General features: G+C 44.4%; 2 protein-coding genes across 3 annotated transcripts; one reads left to right on the top strand and one right to left on the bottom strand.

Annotated features, from left to right (window-relative positions):
* Positions 1 to 2: 2 nt before the first annotated feature.
* ENTPD7 (ectonucleoside triphosphate diphosphohydrolase 7) lies at positions 3 to 16,988 on the bottom strand. Of its 2 annotated transcripts, XM_060241879.1 has the most exons (12): positions 16,871 to 16,988; positions 14,856 to 15,038; positions 9,646 to 9,851; positions 9,370 to 9,520; positions 8,367 to 8,470; positions 8,030 to 8,086; positions 6,820 to 6,968; positions 5,640 to 5,806; positions 3,042 to 3,366; positions 2,849 to 2,934; positions 2,547 to 2,708; positions 3 to 1,082 (listed from the first exon to the last, which is right to left on the bottom strand). In XM_060241879.1, the coding sequence occupies exons 1-12, from the start codon at positions 16,876 to 16,878 to the stop codon at positions 854 to 856; spliced, it is 1,827 nt and encodes a 608-aa protein (XP_060097862.1). In that variant the 5' UTR covers positions 16,879 to 16,988; the 3' UTR covers positions 3 to 853. The 2 variants fall into 2 exon arrangements, with proteins under 2 accessions (XP_060097862.1, XP_060097863.1); XM_060241880.1 differs by lacking the exon at positions 14,856 to 15,038 and having other exon boundaries at positions 16,871 to 16,975.
* A 952-nt stretch (positions 16,989 to 17,940) lies between these two features.
* On the top strand, positions 17,941 to 22,348 carry SLC25A28 (solute carrier family 25 member 28). The gene is made up of 4 exons (XM_060241878.1): positions 17,941 to 18,269; positions 18,975 to 19,203; positions 20,123 to 20,179; positions 21,391 to 22,348. Exons 1-4 carry the CDS (start codon positions 17,991 to 17,993, stop codon positions 21,894 to 21,896), a joined length of 1,071 nt encoding a protein of 356 aa, XP_060097861.1. The 5' UTR covers positions 17,941 to 17,990; the 3' UTR covers positions 21,897 to 22,348.
* The last annotated feature ends 2,837 nt before the right edge of the window (positions 22,349 to 25,185 follow it).

The raw sequence follows: 25,185 nt of genomic DNA, 5'->3' as shown, positions 1-25,185 counted from the left end.
GCTACAGAACTTAGAACAGTTTATTGCTACTGTGACCAGTTTTGTTCAAGTATTAAAACATAAATTATGTCACTACTAGCCCAGAATTGATTCTGAGGGCAAAATATTATTGAAACAAGTTGAACTGGGTGAAGTATTCAAACGTCTTTTTCAGGCGAGCTGCCGCAGAATCTAAGGTGGAATTAAGATGAGCTAGAAAACAGTAGCAAAACATGCTTAATTTAGGTGGAATATAGGATTCCAGAGAGATCTGGAATCCCTGTGAAGTCGCTGTGCACAAGACGTGGTTGGGTTCCCACTTGTGTAGAAGGTAGAAAATAGCAGCAAATGATAAGCCCTTTTCTAAAAAGGGTCTTTGTGGTCCTTTTCTTTTGCTCTTCCTATAAAAGGTATCAGAATAGCCGAAACGCTAAGGGGGCACAGAGCACTAGGCCCAGAGTTCAAGCACTTTTTTGGGGGGGGGGGTTGTTTGAGAAGAAGACATTTGGTCCTGAAAATAGGACTGAGCCCTTGCCAGCAGAAGGTCCTTCCTTCTACCCTGAGTAAATCAAGTTCTCTTTGGTCACTTACAGATCTGTTGTGAGTACAGCAATCTGCTCTCTTCTCCCCCCCCCCCATATAGTATATGAAATTCCTTTATTCTGTGGGGGCTGGGCCTTTTCAGCACAGGATAAAACTTAAGAGTCCATTGTGGGACTTTTTTTCCCCTCCTGAAAACAAGAGGGAAGGTAGACATGGCTTGGTTTCAGCCTAGAGCCCCTGCATAGTTCTGGTTGAAAACACTAAATGATCACAGCTTTGGGGCTTGTTAAAGCCAGAGCCACTGTACAGTCTTTGAGAGGTAGTTCTGTCATCAAGTGCCTGGTTCCTGGACTGGCAGTGGCACCACTTCTGCCAACCACAGCAGGTCCAGTGATGCTGAGTGCAGCTGCTGCTGATGAATGCGGCGCAAGCGGAGGAGGTAGAGTCCAATTGCTAATATCACCACAAGAATGCATGCGAAGAAAAGATAGTGATTGTAGACAAAGGAAAGACGCAACCACGAACTGTGTGCTGGACGGATGCCCTCCGGGTGGATGTTCCTGAAAAGAGGAGGGAAGATCAGTGTGTATTTTATCTGGTAATTTTAACCTGGGTGGGGTGGGGGGAGAAAAGAAAAACTAACATCCCTAACTAAAGTCATCACACAGATGCACCTATGAAAACATTCACTTATTTAATTATGAATATGGCCAAAAATGTGGATAGAAAACTTAAGCAGAACAAGTCCATGTAAAGAGATGTGAGGTTTTTCTGCAAAGCTGGATGAATCTTCAGGTTTGCAGAAACATCTGAAAAATGAGTGGAAGAAGGTTACAGGGATTTACAAATCCCCACAGACTTAAAGAAAAAGGAGATATCATGATATGGCATCACAAGATCAGCTGCTAGCAACCCCCCAAATGCATTGGTGGAGGCAAGGGCTCCCAGAAGGTTATGCAGCAGCAACTGGAGGAAGTAGCTACAGTGTTTGGGCTAAGAGGGATCCTGCAGCCACTGGCTCAATTGTCCTAGTAATCAATGAGCACTGCTAATAGGATGTCAACAGCTGGAGAAGATGAGTGCTGACCACTGACCATATTTGGGTTGGAGGGAGTCCACAGCCAGTCTTTCCCCTAGTGGTGAGGAAGGTAGAAGGAAGAGAAATAGGGACCCATGCTGGAGGTAATGGGGGAGAGAAGGTATGTAAGGAAAGAGAAAAGGAAGGTAACTGTTGGGGTTGTAATCAGCCAGAGGCAAAAGCTGTATGAGGAAATTTGTACATAAGTTGCTTGTGGGTCCCTGCTTGTGTTCCTTATACTAGTAACTGACAGGAATGAGAAAAGGAGGGTCTTCCCCCATCAGTAGTTGTACTGATCCCATATGTCTATGGGTTCACTATGCAAATGAGAACCTGGTCTCTTAAATCTCCTAAGATGTAATTTAAAAGACACATGAAAATAAACAGGTAATGTATGAAAGTTCAAGTCAAAAGGAGGACAACATACACATTTCAAAAAGAACTGATATTTAGCAGAACTTGGGGAAATTCAGCGTACCACCCACATTCTCCTTCATCTTTGAAATAAGTCCCAACTTGCCTTCCCCTGCTGCACCTTTTGGAATGCTTCTGTGTCGTGTCCTACCCAGCCCTTTCTTTGCTGCCCAGTATTCAGAAAAGGTCCTCGGCAATACTAAGCTGTGGGGTTTTGTGAGCAAAATTTCTACTTTGTGAGCTACTGGCATGAAAGTTGTGAGCAAGCGATTTGACTGCTGCATAAATTAGTTTGCTCTCAGACCTTTCTCCTGAATTAACACAAAAATGTATAAGCCAGAGGCTAAAAAACTGAGCTAGCTCACGCTAACTCAGCTTAGAGGGAACACTGGTCCTCAGTATGTAAGGCTGACCTCATATGGAGGTGCATGCAATCATTCATGGTGAGAATCTGCCAAGTCTCAACCTAACGTCTGTATGTTGTATTCCATAAATGTCTTAGAAGGGTCTAGTAGACAATGTTTTGCATTACCTGAGTGGCAAGAAGCGGGTCTTGTAAAGAATGGCTCCCAGAGTCCACTGCACTTCACGGTCATACACTAACTGAGCTGTACGCAGGCCGGAGTAATCGATAGGGAAATTGAACCCTTTATGAAGGACTTGGTGCATCCAGGCTGACTTGAAGCACTGGTACCTGTAAACAAAGGATGAGGCCTCTGTTAGTCAAACTCAGAAAGTGAACAGAATCCCTAGAGCTTCTGCACCATACTAAGGCATAAGTATTAACAAGAATATTTTCCATCCCATGTTCCTTTAACAGAAAACGAATTTTACTTGACGCGATGCAGGTCTGCATGTGATGAGTACAGCTTGCCTCGGAACCTCTGTGTTAGTATCGACCAGTTGAGACTGCAATAATCCTGGAATGTGAAAATGGAGATCAGCAGAGAATCCACAAACACTAGCAGACATGTCCATGTAAGGGTGATGATGAAAGTCCCGTCCTGTTCCCTTCATTCATATTCACCTGAGCAGCACGTGTGAAGGTGGGTGCATGATATGGTCCTCCCAGACGCAGCACATCTTCTGTGCAGTAGTGGAACTCAGAAAACCCATAGAATTCACTGTTAGCAAAGTCAATGGGTGCTTGGTAGGTGTTCCTTAGCGAGGTCTTGTTGCTGTTGTCTCTAGCCAACAGGGGTAGCAGCCGCTCTGCACAGGTCTGCCAGTTTCCCTGGCCTCTGACATGCAATGTCTGACCCCCTTTCTCCACAACATCCTCCAGTCCTACAGGCAAGCAAGGATCCAAGACTGGTGCCTTAGAATCTGCCCCACTCTGAGCACCCTGTAACCTGTAATGAGAGAGAGATGTGTCCCTATTTTTCTATACATACTACCTAAACTGGCAAACATCTGAAGCCAGACTACCATCATCTTGCACTGCCCTTACAATCAGCCTAACCTGTCTCTTCCCAGTTACAATGTGCAAACATGTGTGTCCTCTTCTCCATTACTAGCAGTGATTGCTATCTTATACCCTACAGATGCATTCTGACTGCAGTGTGCCTGTAATAGATGCAGTCACTGAGTGCCCGCTAGCCATTCAGAGGACACCATCCCCTATCTACAGTTGGGTCACTGTCTAGATTTGATTTGCTCTTGAGAACCTAGGAGGAAATGAAAGAGAGTGCTGAAGTCACAGCATATTTGTATTGGTGGGGATTGCAACAGCAAAGATCCGATGAGCTGAAAATCAGATCTTAATAAATAAAAGAGCACCACAAAAAACTCCCAGTGGATTCATCACTCCACACAGCCAGCTGGACCCAATGGGCAAGTGATGGCACCCTCAAAAGCCACCTTTCAAGAGGAACCAGAGAGCTCACGGGTATGAGTAAGGTATGTAACTCAGAACACTCCGTGAGAGCTTTAACTAATACATATGTTGAAAACAAAGTTTTAAACCACAATATTTTTCACATATTAATTTAAAATTATTTAATAGTCCATTTTACAATATACAATGTTTTTTCTTTGTTTGTAGGACTTCCTGAAGTCCAGTGCAGGTGTGATTGCAATTCTCAAACTGGTGAGGCTGCAACTGGACTGCTGCTTCCGTCCACTTTCAGAGTGAATCCTTCCTCAGGCAGCTCACCAAGGGACTGGCATGTCACAAAATATTTTTTCCATTTAACAATATATTAAATTGCATTTTTTCTAGAGTCTTATTCAAGTTACTCTCATATATACTTTCATATATACTCACTACAATTTCAATTTGGCACTGCTCTGTCTATCTCCAAAGGATCAAGCACGGCTCCACACTTCTATTTGTCCTTGGCTTCTCTTGAAAGGGCCAGACAAGAAATCCACAGGAGCCAAAATATAAGAAGCTTACCAGGTGTTTCCAAGTATATTAGAATAAGACCTCTATTTTACAAAAATCCTGAAACAACTCAGCAGTTTGGTATGTGAGTTTGGTGTAGTGGTTAAGTGCATGGACTCTTATCTGGAAGAACTGGGTTTGATTCCCCACTCCTTCACTTGCAGCTGCTGGAATGGCCTTGGGTTAGCCACAGTTCTTGCAGGGCTGTCCTTGAAAGGGCAGCTTCTGGGAGAGTTCTCTCAGCCCCACCTACCTCACAGGGTGTCTATTGTGTGTGTGGGGGGGAGGGAAGGTAAAGGAGATTGTGACTACTCTGAGATTCAGAGTATAGGGCAGGATATAAATCCAATATCATAATCTTTTACAAGAAGTTCCAGAACAAATTTAACACTTTTGAACACATCAGAATAACAGACCAGAGGCATATATTTACAAATGCACCCAAGGAAACAGCTTAAGTCAAAATCAGTAAGCCAATGGGATGTAAAGTATTTAAATTAAAAATCCATTTCTTTTCCAATCATAACAACTCTTTCTGAGTAATGGATCTATTGGCTGCAAACAGTACTCCATGTTTAAATTCATCCTCCTCATGTGATTTGAGAAGAAAATGGTTTGTAAGCCTCTACCACTTTATTTTGGAGGACTGTTCCATAATTCTTATTTTCAAGGGACGTGTTGTGCTTCCCACATAGACCGGGGACACTTACATTGAATATAATAAATGGTATTAATAGAATCACAGGTACTGAAAGAATGAAGCTCCCCACTTGTTTTACCCACCATAAAGGACACACCTTGCACTGTATTCTTGCATATTTTATACTTGTGACATTTAAAGTGACCTTTTGGCAAAGTACTTTGTGACAATGGCTCCCTAATGTCTGATCTGATGACAGTGTCCTTTATAGAACGTGTTTTCTGAAGACCAACATAAGGAACAGATTCACAGCCAGGAATGTCATTTATCAAAGGCCAATATTTGGCAATTTTTTTTAAATAGCAAAAGTAAGAGGTGTATATTTCATGGCCCAGGAAAAAGTATTCTGTAGTCTAGGTTCTTTCTTGGCCAAAATTAGTAGGAGGAATTAAGCTATCTCCATCCAGTTTATTGCCTATATTCAGAATAGGGCTAAAGATCTGGAGAACACCATGGTTTCTCAAAGGTGCCTCTACCCTGGCCCATTACCTGGTTTGTTGGTATGACCTTACAGCCTGAGTTTATGAAGGCAAGAATACCTGTTGTGGATGGTGGTCTGATTCAGCACCAATTCTTCATAGCGTTGCCGAGCAAAGTTGCCGCCAAAGCCCAGGAAGGTGTTGACATAGACCCGGTACACATGCTTTGTGTGTTGTGCATCACAGCCGAGGTTGAACTCAGCAAGAAGGCTCTTGGCAGCTTCCTCCTAGAAGAATTAATGAATTGTTTGCGGCAGTCTTTGCTGTGGAAGAAGTAGGGAGACTATTCATGTCAACATGGTGTTTGGGAGACTGAAGAACTCAGTCAAATGGAGGTAACAAGATGACATTCTAGGGCCAATTGACAAAGTTGTACTTTTGTCAGTCAGGTCCAGATGGTGTACACCTGAGTGGTATTAAAGAATTAAAATGTAAATGCAACATGTCACTAAAATTGGCTTCCCTTCCAGGGTACTGGAAAGCAGTTAATATAACATCAATTTTCAAAGGGATCCTGCACATTACAGGTCAAGTGGCCAAGTTTGCAGATACCCCCAAATTATTCAGGATAGTGCAAATCAAAGCAGATCATGAAACAATCCAAAATGATGTCTCTGAGCTGGGTGAATAGCAAATAAAGTTTAGTTTAAGTAAACGTTAAGTGATGCATATGGGAAGGGGGGGGGGGTCTTAAATTTAAATGATGTCATCTAAATGTGATGACACATCAGGAAACAGATCTAAGGGTCATAGTGCATAAAAATAGTGACTGTTTTTGAAGTAGTTGTGAAAAAGGGCAGATTCTATTCTTGGGGTTATTAGGAAATGGACTGAAAACCAGCCAGGATATGGCCTTGTATAGCTCTGTGATGTGGCTGAATTTAGGGTACTGTGTACAGTTCTGGGCACCCCATCTCAGCAAGCATACTGCAGAGCTGGAAAAAGTACATGGTCTACTAAAAGGACACTCAAAGAATTTGATGGGCAGTAGATCTAGGACAAATAAAAAGATGTACTTGTTAAAAGTACCAAGTACCAGGTGCTGAGACAACAACAAGGAGAGGTTTGGGCCTCTGCCCTTGCTCATGGCCCTTCTGAGGCATCTGATTGGCTATTGTGGGAAACAGGATGGTGGACTGCATGGGTCTTTTGACTGATTCAGTAATGTAGTTCTTAAAAGGATAAGGCATAGGAGCCACCTTGGAATAGCTCTATTTTGTTTTGCCCAGTATTTACACACCTGCTGTGGAGAAGAGAAGGTTGTAGAGCTAGGCACTTCATATGCTATTTGTAGAGAAGCACCTCCCATATCTAGGATGCCAACAGTTCTCTTTCTCAATAGAGGCTCTTCCTGGCCAGCAAGAGTCACCGAAACCAGCGCATCATCTTCTGCAATTCCAGAAAGTAGGGTGTTACCAAGTGTGATTGACAGTAAATGGTTAATGATGTGACCTGGTCTGATAACCTTAAGTGACAGGGGACTCAAATTGAATTCTTCAGTGGAGAATGTCTGTTAGAAGCTGGGAGCTGACAGTTAACAGTGAAAGAGCAAAGCAGTCTGGTCTGTGAGAGGAACAAAAAGGATCCTGAGTTACGGAAATGGGACATGTAGCCCATCTGAGGGAAATAGTTCCTAGAAGATGGGGGGTGATCGCTACCCAATGGATAAGGAAGGAAACTGGGACTTGTGTGAATGTCCCTGCCTTTACCAACATGTCTGTGAGACCAAGAAGCTTATGCTAATTTATGCACTAAAAACTGCCAAGAAATCTCTGTCCTCAGGTTCTAAAGACCTCCCTGAATAACAGAAAGTTGCTTGTTTTTGACAAATGATCTTGTGTTTATTTTTACACAAAGTTCCCTCATTCTGTTGCCTGTTCACTTTCTAAGTCTTAAACATGATTCTTACCTGACCATTTCCCCTCAAAGTGAAATAAAATGGTTTATTAGTTTTGATTTACGATCAGCCTCTCCTGTGCCATTATAAAACAAAGACACAAGAAGGATTTCAGTCTCTATCCTCAGTTCCCTGGGCTGGGTCAGCATTTACCAATATTCATTCAAATGAATGAGTGGGACAGACAGAAAAACAAAGAAGAAAGAAAAAGGGGCTGCTCAGCTAAGAACTATATAACAGGAAATCCTGTGAAGGAGGGTGAAACTATCATACCAAGATTGCAGGAAAAAGGACATAACAGGTAATTGAGAAAGTATCACTTTTGCATTCCTCATCTGGGATGTATTCTGAAAATATGGGAGAAAATTCAAATAATTCTCACTCATCTGCACACCTACTGCAAATGAGATGGGAATCAATCCAAGATGAGGAGGGTGGGAAATTTCCTATTGAAAATTAAGCCAAATGCACATGCTATTCCCTCCCCTAATAGCAGAGAAAGCTGCTATCCACCCACAAGGACCTCATGTCCAGTCTTTTCTTCCAGGCTCACCTTCTTTATGGTCAAATCGCCCCAGAACAAAGTTGATGCCTATCCAAGCATAGACACCTGAGGGGAAGAGAGCCATGGACAATATTAGGTATCTGGGAAATTAAAGGAACGATAGCACCATCCTGTCCTTGAAGGGATGAGACACTGCACAGTAGCAAGTACCATCAGCAACTAGCTGCTGTTGGTAAGTGAAAACAAAGAGTACAGCTTTCATAGCATGCTGCATCCCTGCTGCTGGTTTGGGCTGTGTACAGCAGTTTAGCAATAGCACCCTACCCCCAGGCTTAGCCAAGCTCCTCAGGAGAGCATGATCAAACCTTTCTCTCTTCTCTCCCACCTTCTTGCTTCCCTGAGATCACTTCTGCGTGCGACTCAGAGAAAAGGAAGTCAAATTCCAAGGGCACGTCCCTCACCAAGTCCTCCAGGATCGCTGCCTGCTGCCTGCAAACGCATGTACATGCTAAGCACTTCATAATGAAGAAGGTGGAGATACATAACCCTGCTTTCTTCATGGGGTTTTAGCTCACCACATAACAGATTCTACCCTATTCAGAAAACCTATAATGTCCCAGAATAAGAACCCAGTTCACCTCAGCTTCTTCAAAGACAGGAATATGTAATTAAATAATCAAGCTTCATAAACAGTGCTTCTTGCCAGCCAATTTTTGGTGGTGGAAAGTGCCACCAAGTGGCCTTGTGGAGTTTTCAAGGCAATTTGCCATTGCCTGTCTCTTCATAGCAACCCCGGTATTCCTTGGGGATCTCCCATTCAAATACTTGCAAGGGCCAACCCTTGCTAGGCTGGGTTAATTTTCACCCCACATAAGAAAACGTAAAATGCCTCTGCTCTGTGAGATAAGGCTGTATATGGGAAAAAGACTAAGCACTTGGTATACTGGTTCAAGTGTTGGACTAGGACCCTGGAGACCCAAGTTCTAATTCCTGTGTGCCATGGATGACACTGGGCCAGTCACTGTCTCACAGGATTGTTTTGAAGGGAAAATGGAGGAAGGCAGAAAGAAATATGCTGCCTCTAGCTCTTTTGAGAAAGGGTAGAATAAAAGCATACTGAAGTAAATAAACTAACAGTCCACAAAGCACAGTATTTGGAAACCTGTTGTGCTTTGAGCGGGGTCCATATTCTGCAACAAATGAAAGGGGGACCACCCACAATGCTGTTGTCTGCATCATATTGTGAGAGCAGTCTAAACAATTTCCCCTTCTTACGGATTCTCAATCCTTTTTCTCCACCCAACCTATGCCACAAGCTCTGCCTGCCTCTTAATAATCCCGTGTTCATTTCTCCCAAGCCTACCCAAATCAGGCCTAGGATCACTCACCAGTCAGGCAGCAGTCTCATTCCTGCTGTACACAAGATGTAGAGGGGGGTCTCCTTGTGCTTGGTCCTCGGTACATGGGCAGCAGCAAAGCTGAGCAATGGCCTCATGTAATCACTGCCTTTGTCTGGAGTTGTTGCTACTGTAGAGATCCCTAACGAGAAAATGGATTTGGCTGAGCAGCCATCACCTTACACTAGATCCTACAACAGAAGCTCTCTGGCTGACTTTCCAGAGACCCATATCCGTTAACAAGAAGGTGGAGGGAAAGATGCAAACCTGGCTTGATCTTCTTGACAACAGGCTGACTGTTACGATCACGCATCTGCCGGATGTCTAGCAAGTCATGGGGATTGCCGTTGTGTGGTGGCCAAAAATACACAAAGACCCGGGACCCACTGCTCCCACAGTCAACAACCACCCCATAATTCAGAGCCACATCCTCTGTGTCGGTGGCCTCCAGGTCCTGGAGCTGTGCCAAGTACCTGCAAAATGGAAAGAAGCTGCCTTCATATGACAGAGAGACCAAAACGAAGCATAAAAGGCAGCAACAGTGTTCCAAAGAAACTTCCTTATGGCTCTGGATATGCCTAAGAGAAGGGGAAAGATTCAGACAGCATGATAGTCTCTGCTGTGTAAGTGAAACAGGGACACCAGTTTGAATGGGGGTGCAGCTGGAGAGGCCTGTTCCTTGAGTCTATTAGCAACAGGGAGCACAGAGCCTTACTAAGAGAAGTCTTCCCATTACATAGTTTAACCACCAGTCTTCATCATCAAACCCAATTTTTATTTTTATATTTTCATTGATATCCCTTATCTCAGTGATTTGCATCATTTCCCCCTTCTTAATTTTCCCTCACAACAACCCTGTAAGGTGGGTTAGGCTGCGAGTGTGTGAGTGGCCCTAGGTCATCCAGCAAGATTGCCATGGCAGAGTGGAGATTCAAATCTGACTCTTACAGATCCTAGCCTGATACTTTGACTGCTAAGTTGCACTGGCTCAATAGGACCTCAGCCTACAGGTATTAGCTTTAGCACTTCTTCAAAATCACAATGGGCCTGTGCTGCCTCTACTCTTTCCCAAAGCAGTGCTCTGGGTGGCTTCAGGATTCTTGAGGCAGACCTCTGCCTCTATGTGCCAGGCACAGTTTGGAGTCCAGAGCTCTTCAGGTCAGCTCTTTCTATGGGAACTTGAGGCAATTCTCTAACTACTGAGCACAATCAGGCTCTCCTGTGCCCCCCAAGGAGCAGGAGAATGGATGCTCCGCACTCTGCAAGAAGCCCACCTGCCTTATGTTTTCCAAGGCAGCCTGTTTTTGCATGAGTGCCTTAACCAAATGCCTCTATTGCTCCCCCATGATTACTGCAAGAAATGCTGACCAGGCATATCCAGCTAGTCCCTGTGGAGGCTCCCATTCCCACTTGCAGAAGCAGAATGAAAGCTTTTTGGATTCCATGAGGTCCTGGCCTCTACTCCTCAGAGAACTGATGCCAAGATGGACTGTTCTAATCAGAGAGGGGCTGGAGGCCACACCATCTCCTTCTGCAGGCAAGGATGCTGAGTTAGGGGGTTCTCTAGAGTCATTAGGTGGTTCTTATTGATCTTGATCCAGCTGCCTGCTTGAAAAAAATTCACATCACTCACACAGCTTCATCACCTTCCCAGAGCCCATCTGAAACAACACAGAGGTTAGAGAGCTGCCATAAGGCCAAAAGTCCTGGCTTCTGGAGAAGGCACAACAAACGTGGGCATTCAGCTACCCAGCAGGTGCCATTCCAGCAAAGCCTGTGTCCCTAGAACAGATTCTGAACTTTATCCATAGCACATACAACCCAGAATATTATGTGGCAACCACATCTGGGATAACCATCTCCCCAGATATCTGAGCTGGATTCCCCACAGATATAAGAGCTAAGGGATGTAAAAGACCACCACATCGTGTCCAAAAGAAAGGGAAAGCCAAGCCTGCAAGGAACAAAAGCTCCTATTACAAGAGGCAGGCCATAACCCATTATATTCTCCTTTATTTTACTTCTACTAATCATCATTCATGAAGAGGGAAAACAGAGGAAAGCTCATGAAGTGACTGAAGACTGCCACATGATAGGACCAGACAAGCCACAGAGAACTACTAAGGCTACTTTCCCAGACCCAGGAAACAGAGAAAAAAATCACACAGGTCTAAGGTTTCAATCTGTCTGAGTTCTAAAGGAGCCAATGAACTCATATCCTGTACACAACCTAGTTGGTACCAGGAAAAAAAAGTCTCATCTAATCAAGAATCTTTTATCAAGTTAACATTACCTGCATAGCATTTATATCTTTTATGAGCATTTCTGTTCTTGATGGAAATGACACAACTACTGTTCTCAAAAGGTTATGCAAATATAATATCTAACATGCTGCCAAGGGAAACTCCTTTTTGATACAAGTCCAACCAGAATCCAACCTGTCTCCGTAACAAGGTGAGAAAAACTTGTACACAGTAATTCACTCCTAGGAAATGTAGATTTAACATTATCAACCCGCCCTTTGGTCTGGAGGTCACTTGTTTGAAGAGGATGTCAAGTGCAAAAGACTTTTCCTATCTTAATAATGCATCCTTATATTTGTGACCCTGCAAGCCTACAGAGTTAGTGCAGCTGATGACTCTCATTCTTCAAAGGGAAGCCATCATTTCTCACCTGACCATCATTATTTGAGATCCTAAATTAGCAACTGAAATAAGCTCACTAATAGCAGCTAAGGGGACCAGAGCCCCCAAAGCTAGCCTTCTACTTCCCTAGGATTGCTTTGAAAAAGGTAGCTTGCCAGTGAACAACAATCGTCTCTCATCCAGTTTCTTAGGGAATTGCTATGTTCTGCAAGACCTGTAAAGCAGAGCTCTTCTGCCCAGGCCTTCACTTGAAAATATCAAACACACCTGCACCAAAGAATAAATATGTGGATACAGTATACACGCAACATATCGTGTCAAATACACTGTGTGCACACTAACAGCAATATTATCAATATAGTAGCTGCCTCCCTAGATTTCTGTGACTGTCTCTTTAAATACATCTTCAGTTGGATCCACGTAGCTTTCTCTTCCTTATAAATTGCCTCAGCAAGATTATTAAAAGTCTAGAAGATAACATGAGAGAAGATACACCAGGAAATCCATGGTAAGTTCACCACAAGAGAGAGATAAATGGAACAGGACTGCACTTCCAGCCACAGTTTCAACTCTTTGTCAGCCTGGAATCTCTATTTACATAACATTCCAGGGAGGCAGCTATTATATTGTTGATAATATTGCTGTTAGTGTGCGCACACTGCATATTTGACATGATATGTTGTATGTTTACTGTATCCATATATTAATAGATTTATTATTTGGTACAAGTTTGTTTGATATTTTCTAGTTATACACCAGAGCCTGTTTCATTTGTATTAGGCTTTCAGTTGAGGTTGCGGATGTTACCTTTTATCTGGCTTCTCCACCTTGGCCATTGGGATCTGATAGACCTCTGGACCTGATCAGTCATGACTGTTGAAGCAGAGTTTTAAAGTGGTATTTTAGCTATCTATATTGTAATCTTAATCTGGTTTTAACTGTAATTTTAATCTTGTTTCTATTGTTTTAATCTCTGTTGTAACCTGCTCTGAGCCCACTTGTGGGAAGGGCAGGATATAAATAGAAGGAAATAAATAAATATAATGTTACAAAAAGAAATGCAAATAATTGTCTCCGGACTTCATAGCAGTTCAGCATAGTCGTGCTAATGTAGAGCTATAGAGAGATTTTTTTAAAAACTTTGTTTTCTTTATGAGTAACTTGTTATCCTTGCTGTCGGGGCAAAATATGGAGTCTGTAGAGCACAGAAGCAACGGTGGCAACTTAAGGGATAACCCAAAAAAGCTAATTTTTGCCAGCATTTATAAAGGTGTGGGTGGATGGAATGAATTGTCATGAGTGTTTTCCCTTCCCATATCCAAGGAACTGGGCTATGACTCATGGAAACTCATATTGAAATAGGTGTCATTAGTAATTTAAGTGCCACTGGACTTTGGGTGGCACTAACACAGCTAGCCCTCACCAAGGACATGCATCACTTCTTCCCACTGCAGGACACAAGTCATATATTGTAAGTGCTATTCTGTGCGCTAATGAGAAGTTGAAGAGTACCCTTTCTTAGTGAGATACAGTTAGGAAGTGCCATTAAGATTTGTGGAAAGGTAAGTCTTAAGCACAAACTACCACTACACAGGAAATTCTCATTCACAAATTCAATGTACAGCCAGCATTGCACCAGCTTAAGAACAGCCAGGTCAACCCCCACCCTGATCCTGCCCAATACACACAACTGGGAAGCACTTTGCCTTTGTTGATCTTCTCTTGGCCTTGGCATCCCCCTCCCCCATCTTCTTCCTCCTCTGCCAGTGAGAACATGCCACCTGAACCAAGTGCAGGTGGCTCTTTCTCAACAAGTGATCAAGACAAAAGTAGTGATGCCCTAACAAGAGCAAATAGCTCCCAACAGAATGGGAAATACGTCATATGCCCTACCACCTTTTCTGCAAGTTTATCGCTATGCCATTCTGTGATTATATTTGAATTACATAAAATATGCCCTATTTCCTAATATTCTGATAAAGACTGGGATATTACAGTACCAGAAAAAATAGAAAGAAGAGATAACAATAATGGAAGCTGTGGTTCAAGAGCATGCTGTACTTGCTCAGTCTGAAGATACAGCTATGCCCACATTTTACACAGCAGTTTCCATTTCAAATAGATTCCCTTCTAGTTGGATTAATTCCTCCTGCTGTCCAATGGGATTCTTAACCCACTATCATTTTAAGCTTTACTCCAATTGAGATTTGGCACCATTCACAAAAGTTTTTCTGGCCTAATTTCTTGTTTTGGAGGCCAATGATTACCCTCCTGTTTTACAGGGCTTTCAGAGGCAAAATTCATTTGACCCATAACTAAAAATTTGATCTTTGTGCATTTCAGTTGTCTAAAGATTACTTCCTACTACATGTTCCAGAACTATGTCAGAAGCAACACCAAATGCAATCAGTGGAGGCCAGTTCTCTTCCAGTGCTTCTGGACCACACAGACCTTGTACCCTTGACAAAGAAGTTGCACTGGTCCACTCCAGCAAAAAACATTAAAAACCCCTTGCCCAGTTGAATTATCTGCCATGATTTCCAGGAAAATTCCCTCTATTCAGTCCCTACACCCAGGATTATGTTACCATCCCTTAGACTCAATTTAGCAGGTTTCTAAAAGTCTGTTCCATGCCAAACTAGGCTTGCCAACTTCCAGGTAAGGCCTGGAGTTGCAAATGAACTCCATACTACAGATATCAGTTTCCCTGGAGCTTTGGAGAACAGACTCCCTAGCTAACTCCCCAAAGCCTGCCCTCTCCAAGCGCCACCCAGAAATCTTCCAAGGATTTCCCAAGCTGGAGTTGGTGACCGTACAGTCCTACTCACCCACCTTTCAAACTGCCTATCCTGAGTGGCAAAAGTCCTCCAATGCCATAGATTTGCAGTAGCTGCAAGCAGCACAAAACAGGCTCCCAGCAAAAGGCCCAATAGTACCAGGCGCTGACGGGGACAAAGACTCACTAAAGGCACAGTGAAATGCCAAGATGCTGGACACAGGCAGGAAACACAGAACCTGGAATAGAAAGAGAGGTAAGAGTTGTTAGTTTGGCAGTAAGCTTCAGTCCTTGCCAATACAGTATCCAGAGGAACCCGCATTCAGATACTCCTCACATCCTGCAAATAAATCCACACTGTGCGTAGGGAGGTTTTGAACAGGAGGAATCTTTTTTCCCAATAAATCACAGAAATCACACTATGCATTTGGGGATATAACAAGGAACATTTAAGCACTGTGGATCCACAAGATCATTCCAAATGAAAGGAATGCTATAGTTTAAACTGAGAGCCATACATATCAGCAGGCCATCTGGGCCATACTATATGAGCTAGAAAGTTAGTTACTTTAGTAACAACCCTAAACGCTTTCCGAAACAAGTCTGATTGAAGAACTCAATGCAAGTACACATAATGCTTTCAGCTCACAAGGGCATGTATGCTCGAGATCAGGTGTGGCCAAACTGCAGCTTGGGAGCCACATGTGGTTCTTTCACATATATTGCATGGTTCTCAAAGCCCCCACCACCTCAACAGCTGGCTTGGAGAAGGCATTTGTCTCTTTAAATCACTTCTCCAGCCAAGCCAGCTGGTGACTTGGAGAATGCATTTAAAGTTAAAATTGCTTTCTTTCCACCTCCCCTTCTCCCCAAAGATTGATTTGCCTTCTGTCTTGCAGCTTTCAAATATCTGATGTCCATGTCTTGTGGCTTTCAAATATTTGGCATTTATTCTATGTGGTTCTTATGTTAAGCAAGTTTGGCCACCCATGTTCTAGATAGTAATGGAGATGCTTCTGATGGATGCTGCTGATGGATTTATTTTTTTCAATGAGAGGCTTTTGCTTCTTCCTAGGCAATCACAGCCTGATTTTCACCCAGAACAATGAAATCTAACCAAAACCAAGTCCACAAAACTTCCAAATATTCACTTTAAGGAAGATGCAGTCTTTCAGGTTCTTCCAATATGCCCTGAACTCTTCACACCTGCCTTTCCATACTTAACATTCAGCCTGATAAGAAGTTCTGGGGAAGCTTAAATCTTTTCCTCACTATTTTGGTTAGCTTTAGTAAAACACACACACACCTATTGGTTTTGAATTGTATTTTCACAGATAAATAAGGCTACCTACAATTGTTGTCTATTGTGTTTATTGATTTACATTATAGTCTATCTTTCTCACTGAGATTCAAAATAGATTACTGAATCTAAAGCAATACAATCAGATATAGAAAGCAATAAATAATGCAATAAGGCTACTTTTACAGAAGTGGAAAACAACACAAACAAAAGCTGCCTACAACAAGATATACTATAAACAATGCAGAAAATGGAATTACATAGACACAAAACAATGCAGCAAAAGCATGACAATACCTATAATAATCATTGCAATAGACTACAACTTTGTTTTTTTAAAGCTGCTGTCCTGTTCACTGTGATCTACTCACTGTGCATGAACTATTTTCCCTCTCTATTAGAAAGGAAGTGTTTCTCCAACCATAATCCAAACAATACATATGAATTCATATTCCAGCCCGACTTTGAAACTACTATTCTGCTCTGCTGCTATACAACTTAAGGAACAGTTAACTTGATTTTTAAGCTTTCCTGGCTACTAGCCAATTTTAAGATTTTTGACAGCACAAATAAACAGCTTCCTGGAGCAACGGGGAGCTGCAGACAACAGGTATTTTCCATAAAAGTCTCCAAGACGTTGTGATTAGCAGCCTGTTTCCAATCCTCTTCTCTCCAGAAGATACACGGCTAGGCTGAAAAGAGATTACAGCACCCGGAAGGAAACGAGACAGGTAATTTAAAGCTGGATGGATCTGCATTCCCGGATCTCACCTGGCCATGTGCTTGTCCTGGTTCCTAAGCACGGTTAATTTCCTCTACGGTCTCCCGGAGGAAGTTGCATCTTTTTGCCCTCGAAAAGAAAGAAGTCCTGTGGCCTGAAAAAGAAGCGAGCGATTGCCGACTAAGTGGGGATCTGCCTCGCCGCAGCAGCAAGAGACTCGGCTCGGAATGGAAGGACACCGACGACAGAATGGCTCGGAATGGAAGGACCCCATCACGATTCCCTCCCGGGGCATCCCCCGTCACCAAGAATTACACGCGCCACTCCTCACCGGTCTTCCCTCGTCACTCGAAGCCTACCGGGGTGCCCGCACTCCAGCCACGTCCCCAACCGTCAACGACAGAAGAGGGCTCCCTGGAGCTGACGTTGCGGTTCGGACCCGGGAGTCTCAACTCCGCCTCCGACAGCAGGTAGCCAATCCGCCGGCATTCCAGAGGCTATGCCACAATTCGCAGGAAAGAAGCCCAGACTTTCGGCAGGTATAGTTCTGTAATCAATGACACGTCAGAGCATCTGGGCCAATCCACAGGCAAGACTCCCCCCTCCCCTTCCTTTAAAAACGTCATGCAGAACGTTGCCCAATCTGCCCAAAGCGGCGCAGGCGCCCTGCTGTCGCTTCCAAGACCAGCGTGATTTCCCATCCAACCCCTCCACCAGTTCCCCTTGCTCTCTATGCAAAATCATACACTTCCCGCGTCGACGTCATCACGAAAGACAAACCAACCAGGGTCTACAAACAAACCGCACGCGCCATAGAAAAACTGCGCGGACCTTTCTGACCAAGTCAGTCATTCTAAGTGGCAGTCGTCATGGCCAATAAGACCACGCCTTCTTTAGACTTCGCGGTTGCTATTGAGGAAATAAGAGTCCGCTGAGGAGGGAAGAATGAAAGGTCAAACAAGAGTTGCCCAATGTGTTCTCTGGATAAGCGAGCGACAAGACTGACATTACCCAATGCACGCTAACCGGAGTCTCAAATTACCAATGAACGCCGAGCTTGGGCAGAGCGAAACTAGACACTGGCCAATAAGCGACTAACATAGGCGGGGCGAAGAGAGCGGGAGCTGCAGGAGCGAGTAGGCGGCCCGCAGCGGACTCGACTGAGGCGCCATGGAGCTGGGGGCGGGCGGCGCGGCTGGGCCCCGGCAGAGTGACGGGGCAGAGCCGGTCCGCCTGTTCTTCCTGCTTCTGGGCGGGGGTGGTAGTGGAGGGTCGGGTTGGGCGTGGTCCTCGGGGGGCGGCGGGGAGGGTGGGACGGGGACGGACACCGGCCCGGAGCCGGACTATGAGGCCCTCCCACGCGGGTCTGCGGCTTCCACCCACATGTTGGCAGGCGCTGTGGCTGGGGTACTGGAGCATAGCCTCATGTATCCGGTGGACTGTGTCAAGGTGAGTACAGGCGCAACGAAGCAGTAGCGGGGAGCGATGTGAGCGAGAAAGAGGTGGGGATCGGGGCCGGGACAGGTGCTGATGAGTGTCTTGGTGTGCAGAGCTGGGGAAAGGCAGGAATGGAAAGCGCTAGAATCTGGGCCAGGTAGTTCTGGGGCAACCGGGAGCCCCGCTGAACCATGCTAGTTCGGTACCTGGTACGGCTCAGTTTGGTTTGAGCGAAGACACGATTAGTCTTAGGAGGAGAGAGTTGTCCGGGGCGAATGTCAACGGGTGGAGGGAGTGAATTATGCTGTTTGAAGAGAGGGATCTGCGGGTCGTTTCTTCCTTGCAGTTTGACACCAGAACTCAGTAAGGAACTGCCGATTTGGGAACTTGAAACATTGCTTCGTGACACTTGAGGCTTGTAGCCCGCCACAGGCAGGAATACAATCAGCTTCCTTTTTGTGTGTTAAGCAGTACTCCTGCTTCCATAAAGTTTTGGCTGAAGATTGAATTGCGAGGGATTAGGTGAGTGCTACTGGCCACCCATTGGGAGAACCATTAACCTAGATTTAGCTACAAAGGTCGCGCCTAAGCATGAGAACAGAGAATGTGGTTCAGCACTCAATCAACTTGAAGGTGTTTTAAGTGAAGTTAGAGCCATGGTGGGGAGGACTTCCTTGGTTAAATGTGTCTAATCAATTCCCCTTTCTGCTCTGGCAGACAAGGATGCAGAGCCTGCAACCTGAACCTGCAGCTCGCTACCGGAATGTACTGGAGGGCCTGTGGCGAATCATGCGAACCGAAGGGATCTGGCGGCCCATGCGGGGGCTGAACATCACGGCCACAGGGGCTGGCCCTGCCCATGCCTTATACTTCGCCTGCTACGAAAAGTTGAAAAAGACACTTACCGACATTATCCATGCTGGGGGCAATAGTCACTTGGCCAACGGTATTGTCCCTTCCTACATCCTTGCCACCCCAGGGGCCACCTGTGTTGCCAGCTGGGGCTGAAAGTGAGATTTGAAGCTGAATGCTAGGCTGTTTTGACATCACTGCTCTCTGGAGTTCATGCCCTATTGATGCTCTTCTGTACTTTTGTTTTCAGCATAACTCAAAGGAATATCTAAACATAATCAGCGAGAGAGTTTAATATTGTGTTTGAGAGTCACATCTGTTTCCTTATTGTGGATGCGAGAGTGAGGTGGATGTGTTTCTGTTTGTGCTTAACGCTGTCTCTGTGAAGTACTGTTCCGTGAGAAAATAAATCCCAGAGCTGAGTAAAATTGTTCACACTTCTCTCTGACAACTTGGCCTAAAAGCGTAGGGACCCCCAAGATTGCTGTCATGTGTGTTTCAGCTATCTGTAGTAGGTGTGCTTACGCCCCTTTATTGATATGCTTCTAATGCTCCACTGAGAGACTGCTATATCCAATAAGATGCATTTAGCTTGGAGTCCAGGTTTATTTGTTTTTTTAATCCAGCTCAGGCTTTGAAAGTTGTTGGGTGTGCTAGCAGGAAGATGGAGTCATAAGTAGTTATAGAACAAGCATGACTTCTCTGCTTTGGGTTCTGGGGACACTGAGAGGTTTGAAAGACTCATGACAGGCATCTTTTCCAGTAAGACCTATGACTAAGAGGGGGATACTTTGCCTGCAGAGGAGCGCTGATGGTTTTTTTCCTCTTAAATGTAGGTTCCCAATTTTTCTTTTCACAAAACCAATGCTGACTTCTCTGTAATCTCCTTCTTTTGGATGTATATATCTCTTATCCTTGCATCCACTCCCTTGACAGCACATTCCAGGGCTCATTGGGACCCTAGTGGGTCTCTTTGTCTCTTCCCTTCACATGTATTAGTCCTTGTTTTGCAGGTGCAGCAGGCTGTGTGGCAACATTGCTTCATGATGCAGCCATGAACCCCGCAGAAGGTAACAGTGCTTCTTCCCCACTCTGCTGTCACTTTCATGCAGCTTGTTCTGCAGCTTTTTGTCACCAGGGGGCATTTCCCTCATTTTACTTCTGTTAGGTTATTGGTTAGGGGAGCATTGCTTGGATCCACAAGAAACAGGCTTGACCAGTAGAGAAGAATGGCTTGGTTTTCTTGACCATACTGTAGATGACTGCTTAAAAATATGGGAAACAGTATTAAAACTTAGTTCCATAGGTGCATTCTGTGTTTGTGCTTAGGCAGTAAGAAAAGCATATTTCATGGGATTCATTTCATTCTTTATTAAGCGTCCCACAGTTCAAAGATGGGGCATCATTGGCTTCTTCTGAGTTGTAATGGAGCCTGTTGTGGGCACATTTGCTTGGTCACTGATATTCTTACAATGTATAATTTATTGAACTGGTAAATTATATTCTACTTCATGTGTTTGAGGGTTCCAGCCAATGAGTAGCAGAGAATTGTCTATAGCAGAGGTACACAACCCATGAGCGCTGTGGTACCCACTGGCACCTTTTCTGGCTCTTACCAAGTACTTTTATAGAGTGGGTGGGTCCAGGTCAGCTTTTGTCACTGCAGATCTTAATGTCTCTGTACAGTTTTTTTAAAAATGTTCATTGGCCACCACAGCACAATGATTTTCACTCCATATCTGAAGATAAGCTGTGAGCAGTGTTCCCTCTATGCTGTGGAGTCATGTGAGCAACAATTCTTCTTCATGAGCTACTGGCATTAAAGTTGTGAGCTATTGCATAAATTAGTTTGCTCTGGGGCCATTTTTCCTGAGTTAAGACAAAAATATGTGAGTTGAGGGCTAAAAAACTGAGCTAGATCACACTAATTCAGCTTAGAGGGAACACTTGCTGTGAGTATGCATGAAAATATTTTAAGCCCTTACATTAATTTTAACAGACATCCTGTTAAACAGAGCTTCTGCCTAAAATATTAGAGTTATGAATAACCTTCTGTTTGACATTTTGTGGTGGGCTCTGCCTTCTGTGGTAGCCATTTTGTATTTGTGCCCAGGACCCTGTCTCGGAATTCCAAGGGTGCCCACAGGTTCAAAAAAGGTTGGGGACCCCTGCTCTATATGAGTGTATAAAATGCACCATTCTCAGATCCCTGCACTCATTATCTTCCCTCCTCCTTTTCTCTTTTCCCTATGGCTGGGTTGCTGCTGTCATCTGTCCCCAGTGGTAAAGCAGAGGATGCAGATGTACAACTCTCCATACCAGCGTGTAACAGACTGTGTGCGCTCTGTTTGGTGCAATGAAGGAGCAGGAGCTTTCTACCGAAGCTACACTACTCAACTGACCATGAATATCCCTTTCCAGGCCATCCATTTCATGGCATATGAATCTCTACAGGAGCACCTCAACCCCCATAGACAGTACAATCCTGGCTCTCATATGGTGGCTGGTGCCTGTGCTGGTGCCATTGCTGCTGCCGCCACCACCCCTTTGGACGTTTGCAAAACGCTGCTGAACACCCAGGAGGCCCTGGCACTGAATACCAACATCAGTGGACACATCACAGGCATGGCTCACGCCTTCAGGACGGTGTACCGCGTGGGTGGGCTGACAGCTTATTTCCGTGGGGTTCAGGCCCGCGTTATTTACCAGATGCCCTCCACAGCCATTGCCTGGTCTGTGTATGAGTTCTTCAAATACATCCTCACTGAGCGGAAGGAAGGACGGTGAGCTGGAAAGTGAATTGGGACTTCTCGCCTTGGAATGGCTGGTGCCAGACTTGGACGACAAGCAGCAAGCCTTTGGAGTAATGATGCCGCCTCTTGCCCGCTGCTGCATTTTGCACAGCCCATCATCCTCCCCAGTGGGATAGCACATGATGAGCAGCCACCTGACCTGCCTTCCCCTAGCCCACCACTTAACAAGCATCTCCCTTCCCCCAAAGTTGTGTGCCCCTAAATAGAAGGGCGACTAACAGAAGCTGTTGTGAGCAGATTGAAATCCAGGATGATGGTCTACATATCCAAGAAGGATTGCAGTGATGCCTTTGTGGTGATGGTGCTGCAGGAATTGTTAGCTGAGCCGTTGTCTAGTAGCACGCACATAGACCCCATGCTCTCTGGGAAGGCTTTGATTGTTGTGGTCCCTGGCACTTCCAATAAAGTCTGCTTTATTGTCATGTACCTTGTTGTCTCATTGTCTGCTACCCCACCTGCTGACTCACAAGAGCTGCTTAAAGCTCTCTTGCAGGTAAGTGAACCCATAGCAGGATATGAAGAAACTTCATCTTGCAATGGATGGGTGTATGGCTTCTATAAAGGTAAAGGTAGTCCACTGTGCAAGCACCAGTAGTTTCTGACTATGGGGAGATGTCGCATCATGACGTTTTCATGGCAGACTTTTTACAGGGTGGTTTGCTGTTGCCTTCCCCAGTCATCTACACGTTACCCCCAGCAAGCTGGGTACTCATTTTATTGACCTTGGAAGGATGGGAGGCTGAGTCAACCTTGAACTGGCTACCTGAACCCACCTGCTGGGATTGAACTCAGGTCATGAGCAGAGAGCTTGGACTGCAATACTGCAGCTTTACCACACTGCACCACGGAGCTCTTGTGGCTTCTATAGAATGCACCATTTTTGTATGTTACCTGTTGATCCATGGACAGCCTACTTTTCATCATCTTTAAACAGAGCTTGGAAGTGTGTATTCCTTAAGTGGAAAATCCAGTGGGCTAGCCATGTTACTCAATCACAGCCAGAGCAATGAAGAGTAATGTGGAACTTCCCAACTGAATTGTTGAAGCTTTTTTGAGGTAGAATCCACTGTTTGAGAAACATTGTTTGGGAATAATGAAATTGAAGATTCATATTAACATAAACTTCTAATACTGATAAATTTTTGCTTCCTATAGTCCAATAAGGCCTTTCAGCAGTAGAGCTGTACCACCTCGTTGTGGTAATAGGCATGTAGAACAAATTTTATAGTGATCCTCTTTTACTTGTGATCGCATAGGTTTAGTGATTGCCATTCATAAGTAGCAGAATAAGTGAATGAAATAAATACAGGGCTGTGGTTAAGCCAGTACTTTGCTATACGGTATGCTACTGACTTGCCTGTTATTCTTCTGTGTACAGCTACAGTTCTCAACATGGCCTGCCTAAATGCCAGGAGGGGCAGTGCCTGTGGTGGGTGCAGTTTGAGAAGATGCAATGTCACTTCCATGTGATCCTCTTGGCTGCCTCGAAGTATCACTACAGGGATAGACATTTTTTTCCCCATTCCTGAGGAACAGGAAATTTGGTCTGAGGAATAGTACATGGTAGGCCTCAGTGTAGCCTCTGGCTTTATGGCAAAAAGAACAAATTGTAGTTCACTGAGACAGAGTTACAGTACCATCCTCAGCAGAGTTACACTAAGTCGACAGGCTTAGAAGGCAAGTACGCAAGCTTACAATGGCACTAAGTGGATGCTTAAAATAACATCTGAGTGGCTTCTATACACTAACTGCTGTGTTTAAAGAAAATAGCATTTTTAAGTTTTTCTTCCTCTGGAGTTACACTTTTACATCAGAAGGAGATGCTGTGAACTGTGTATCTACAGATCACATGAGCAGTTAAGTATATTGCTTGGATATTGTTATGTCTGCATCAGCTCTGATATTTTAAAATGACTTGAGCTCAAGAATGCTTCTTTTTCAGATCCCAACTGGCTCATAAATATGCCAAACTGTGTCCCCCTCCCCTCAATTAGGATATTTTGTTCTAACCCTCAAGTCTCCTACCTTGAATGCTGGGGCAAGCTAAGAGTGGGGAGTATGGGCCCCACTTGGAATTACCCTTTTGACTTGAATCTCTGGATTTCCTCAGACATCTTGACAGTTCCCAATAAAATCAGATGCATCCCCAACCTGCTGTCTGGATCTGGATACAAAACAGATATTTGAGGAAATGGGGTGCTTTATCATGCTACAGCTCATATGAAGACTGTTAATAATCTGTGGAGTTTGTTAAAAGGTTGCTTTACAGATACATGTTTCTTTCATGATGCTAGACTGCAGTTCCTGGTACACAAATCATGCCATTCCTTCTAGGCCCTATGAATTAACAGTTAAGCGGGGAAAAGCAGATGCTATGGAGATATGCAGGGATCATTTTGTAGAAAAAAAAGATGCAGGAGCTCAGTAGCATATCTCATTTGCATATGCCCTGGGATCTGTGTGCTGCAGAGAGAGAACTCCCCACTGCATGCAGACCCTGACTGAAGGTTCAGGAGCTGTGCTCTTGTGAGCTCCTGTTGAATTCAAGCCCTGGAGATACGGGAAAAAATCTACCTGTTAGATTAGTGTTAGGTTGCTTTTAAAGGAACGGGCATGATCAGTTGTAAAAGCTGGCAACCTATCCCCCACATGTATCTTAAAGCCCCTCTAGCAGACACAGTGAACTTGAAAGGCTAGGGCAAAAGGAAAAGCAATAAATTGTTGCTGGTGAATGAATCAGGTACACTACACCTAATCTCTTAGGGAGAGTGATCATTAATGTCACCTTTCATGGAATAGAAGAATTGTAGCTCAAAAATAGTATTTATAAAGAGATTTATTAGAAGAGAGTGTTTTCAGGTTGAAGGCTACTGTGAAGCAGTGATGTAAGGGGGTGCTTTAGTTTTAAGGAGGAGATGCTGTTGAAAGTTCTGTCGTAACCTTAATTCTAGTATAAAAATAGCAAAGTAGCAGATGCCACATGCACAGGTCATCTATATGGCTCTTGTGGAGACTTCCAGACCAACCCTTGGCTTTAAGTGAAATACTCTGTACCAGTGACAGAAACTAGCTGAGTGAGCAGGGTCTGTAATTTGGGCCATGTTTTTTGTGGATCCTCAGCCTAGCCACTGGGTGTCTTTAGAAGTACCTATGGAGAAAGCAAAAGAGCTAGAAGTAAAGAGTGTATTTCTGCTACAGAGAAATGACGAGTGGCTGGGACTCTGAGAGTTGAGGAAGCAGCCTGTCAGCCTATATCCACCCAC

The sequence above is a fragment of the Heteronotia binoei genome, chromosome 6 (assembly GCF_032191835.1).
Source record: "Heteronotia binoei isolate CCM8104 ecotype False Entrance Well chromosome 6, APGP_CSIRO_Hbin_v1, whole genome shotgun sequence".
NCBI lineage: Eukaryota > Metazoa > Chordata > Lepidosauria > Squamata > Gekkonidae > Heteronotia > Heteronotia binoei.
This window is presented reverse-complemented; position numbering and strand designations above follow the sequence as displayed.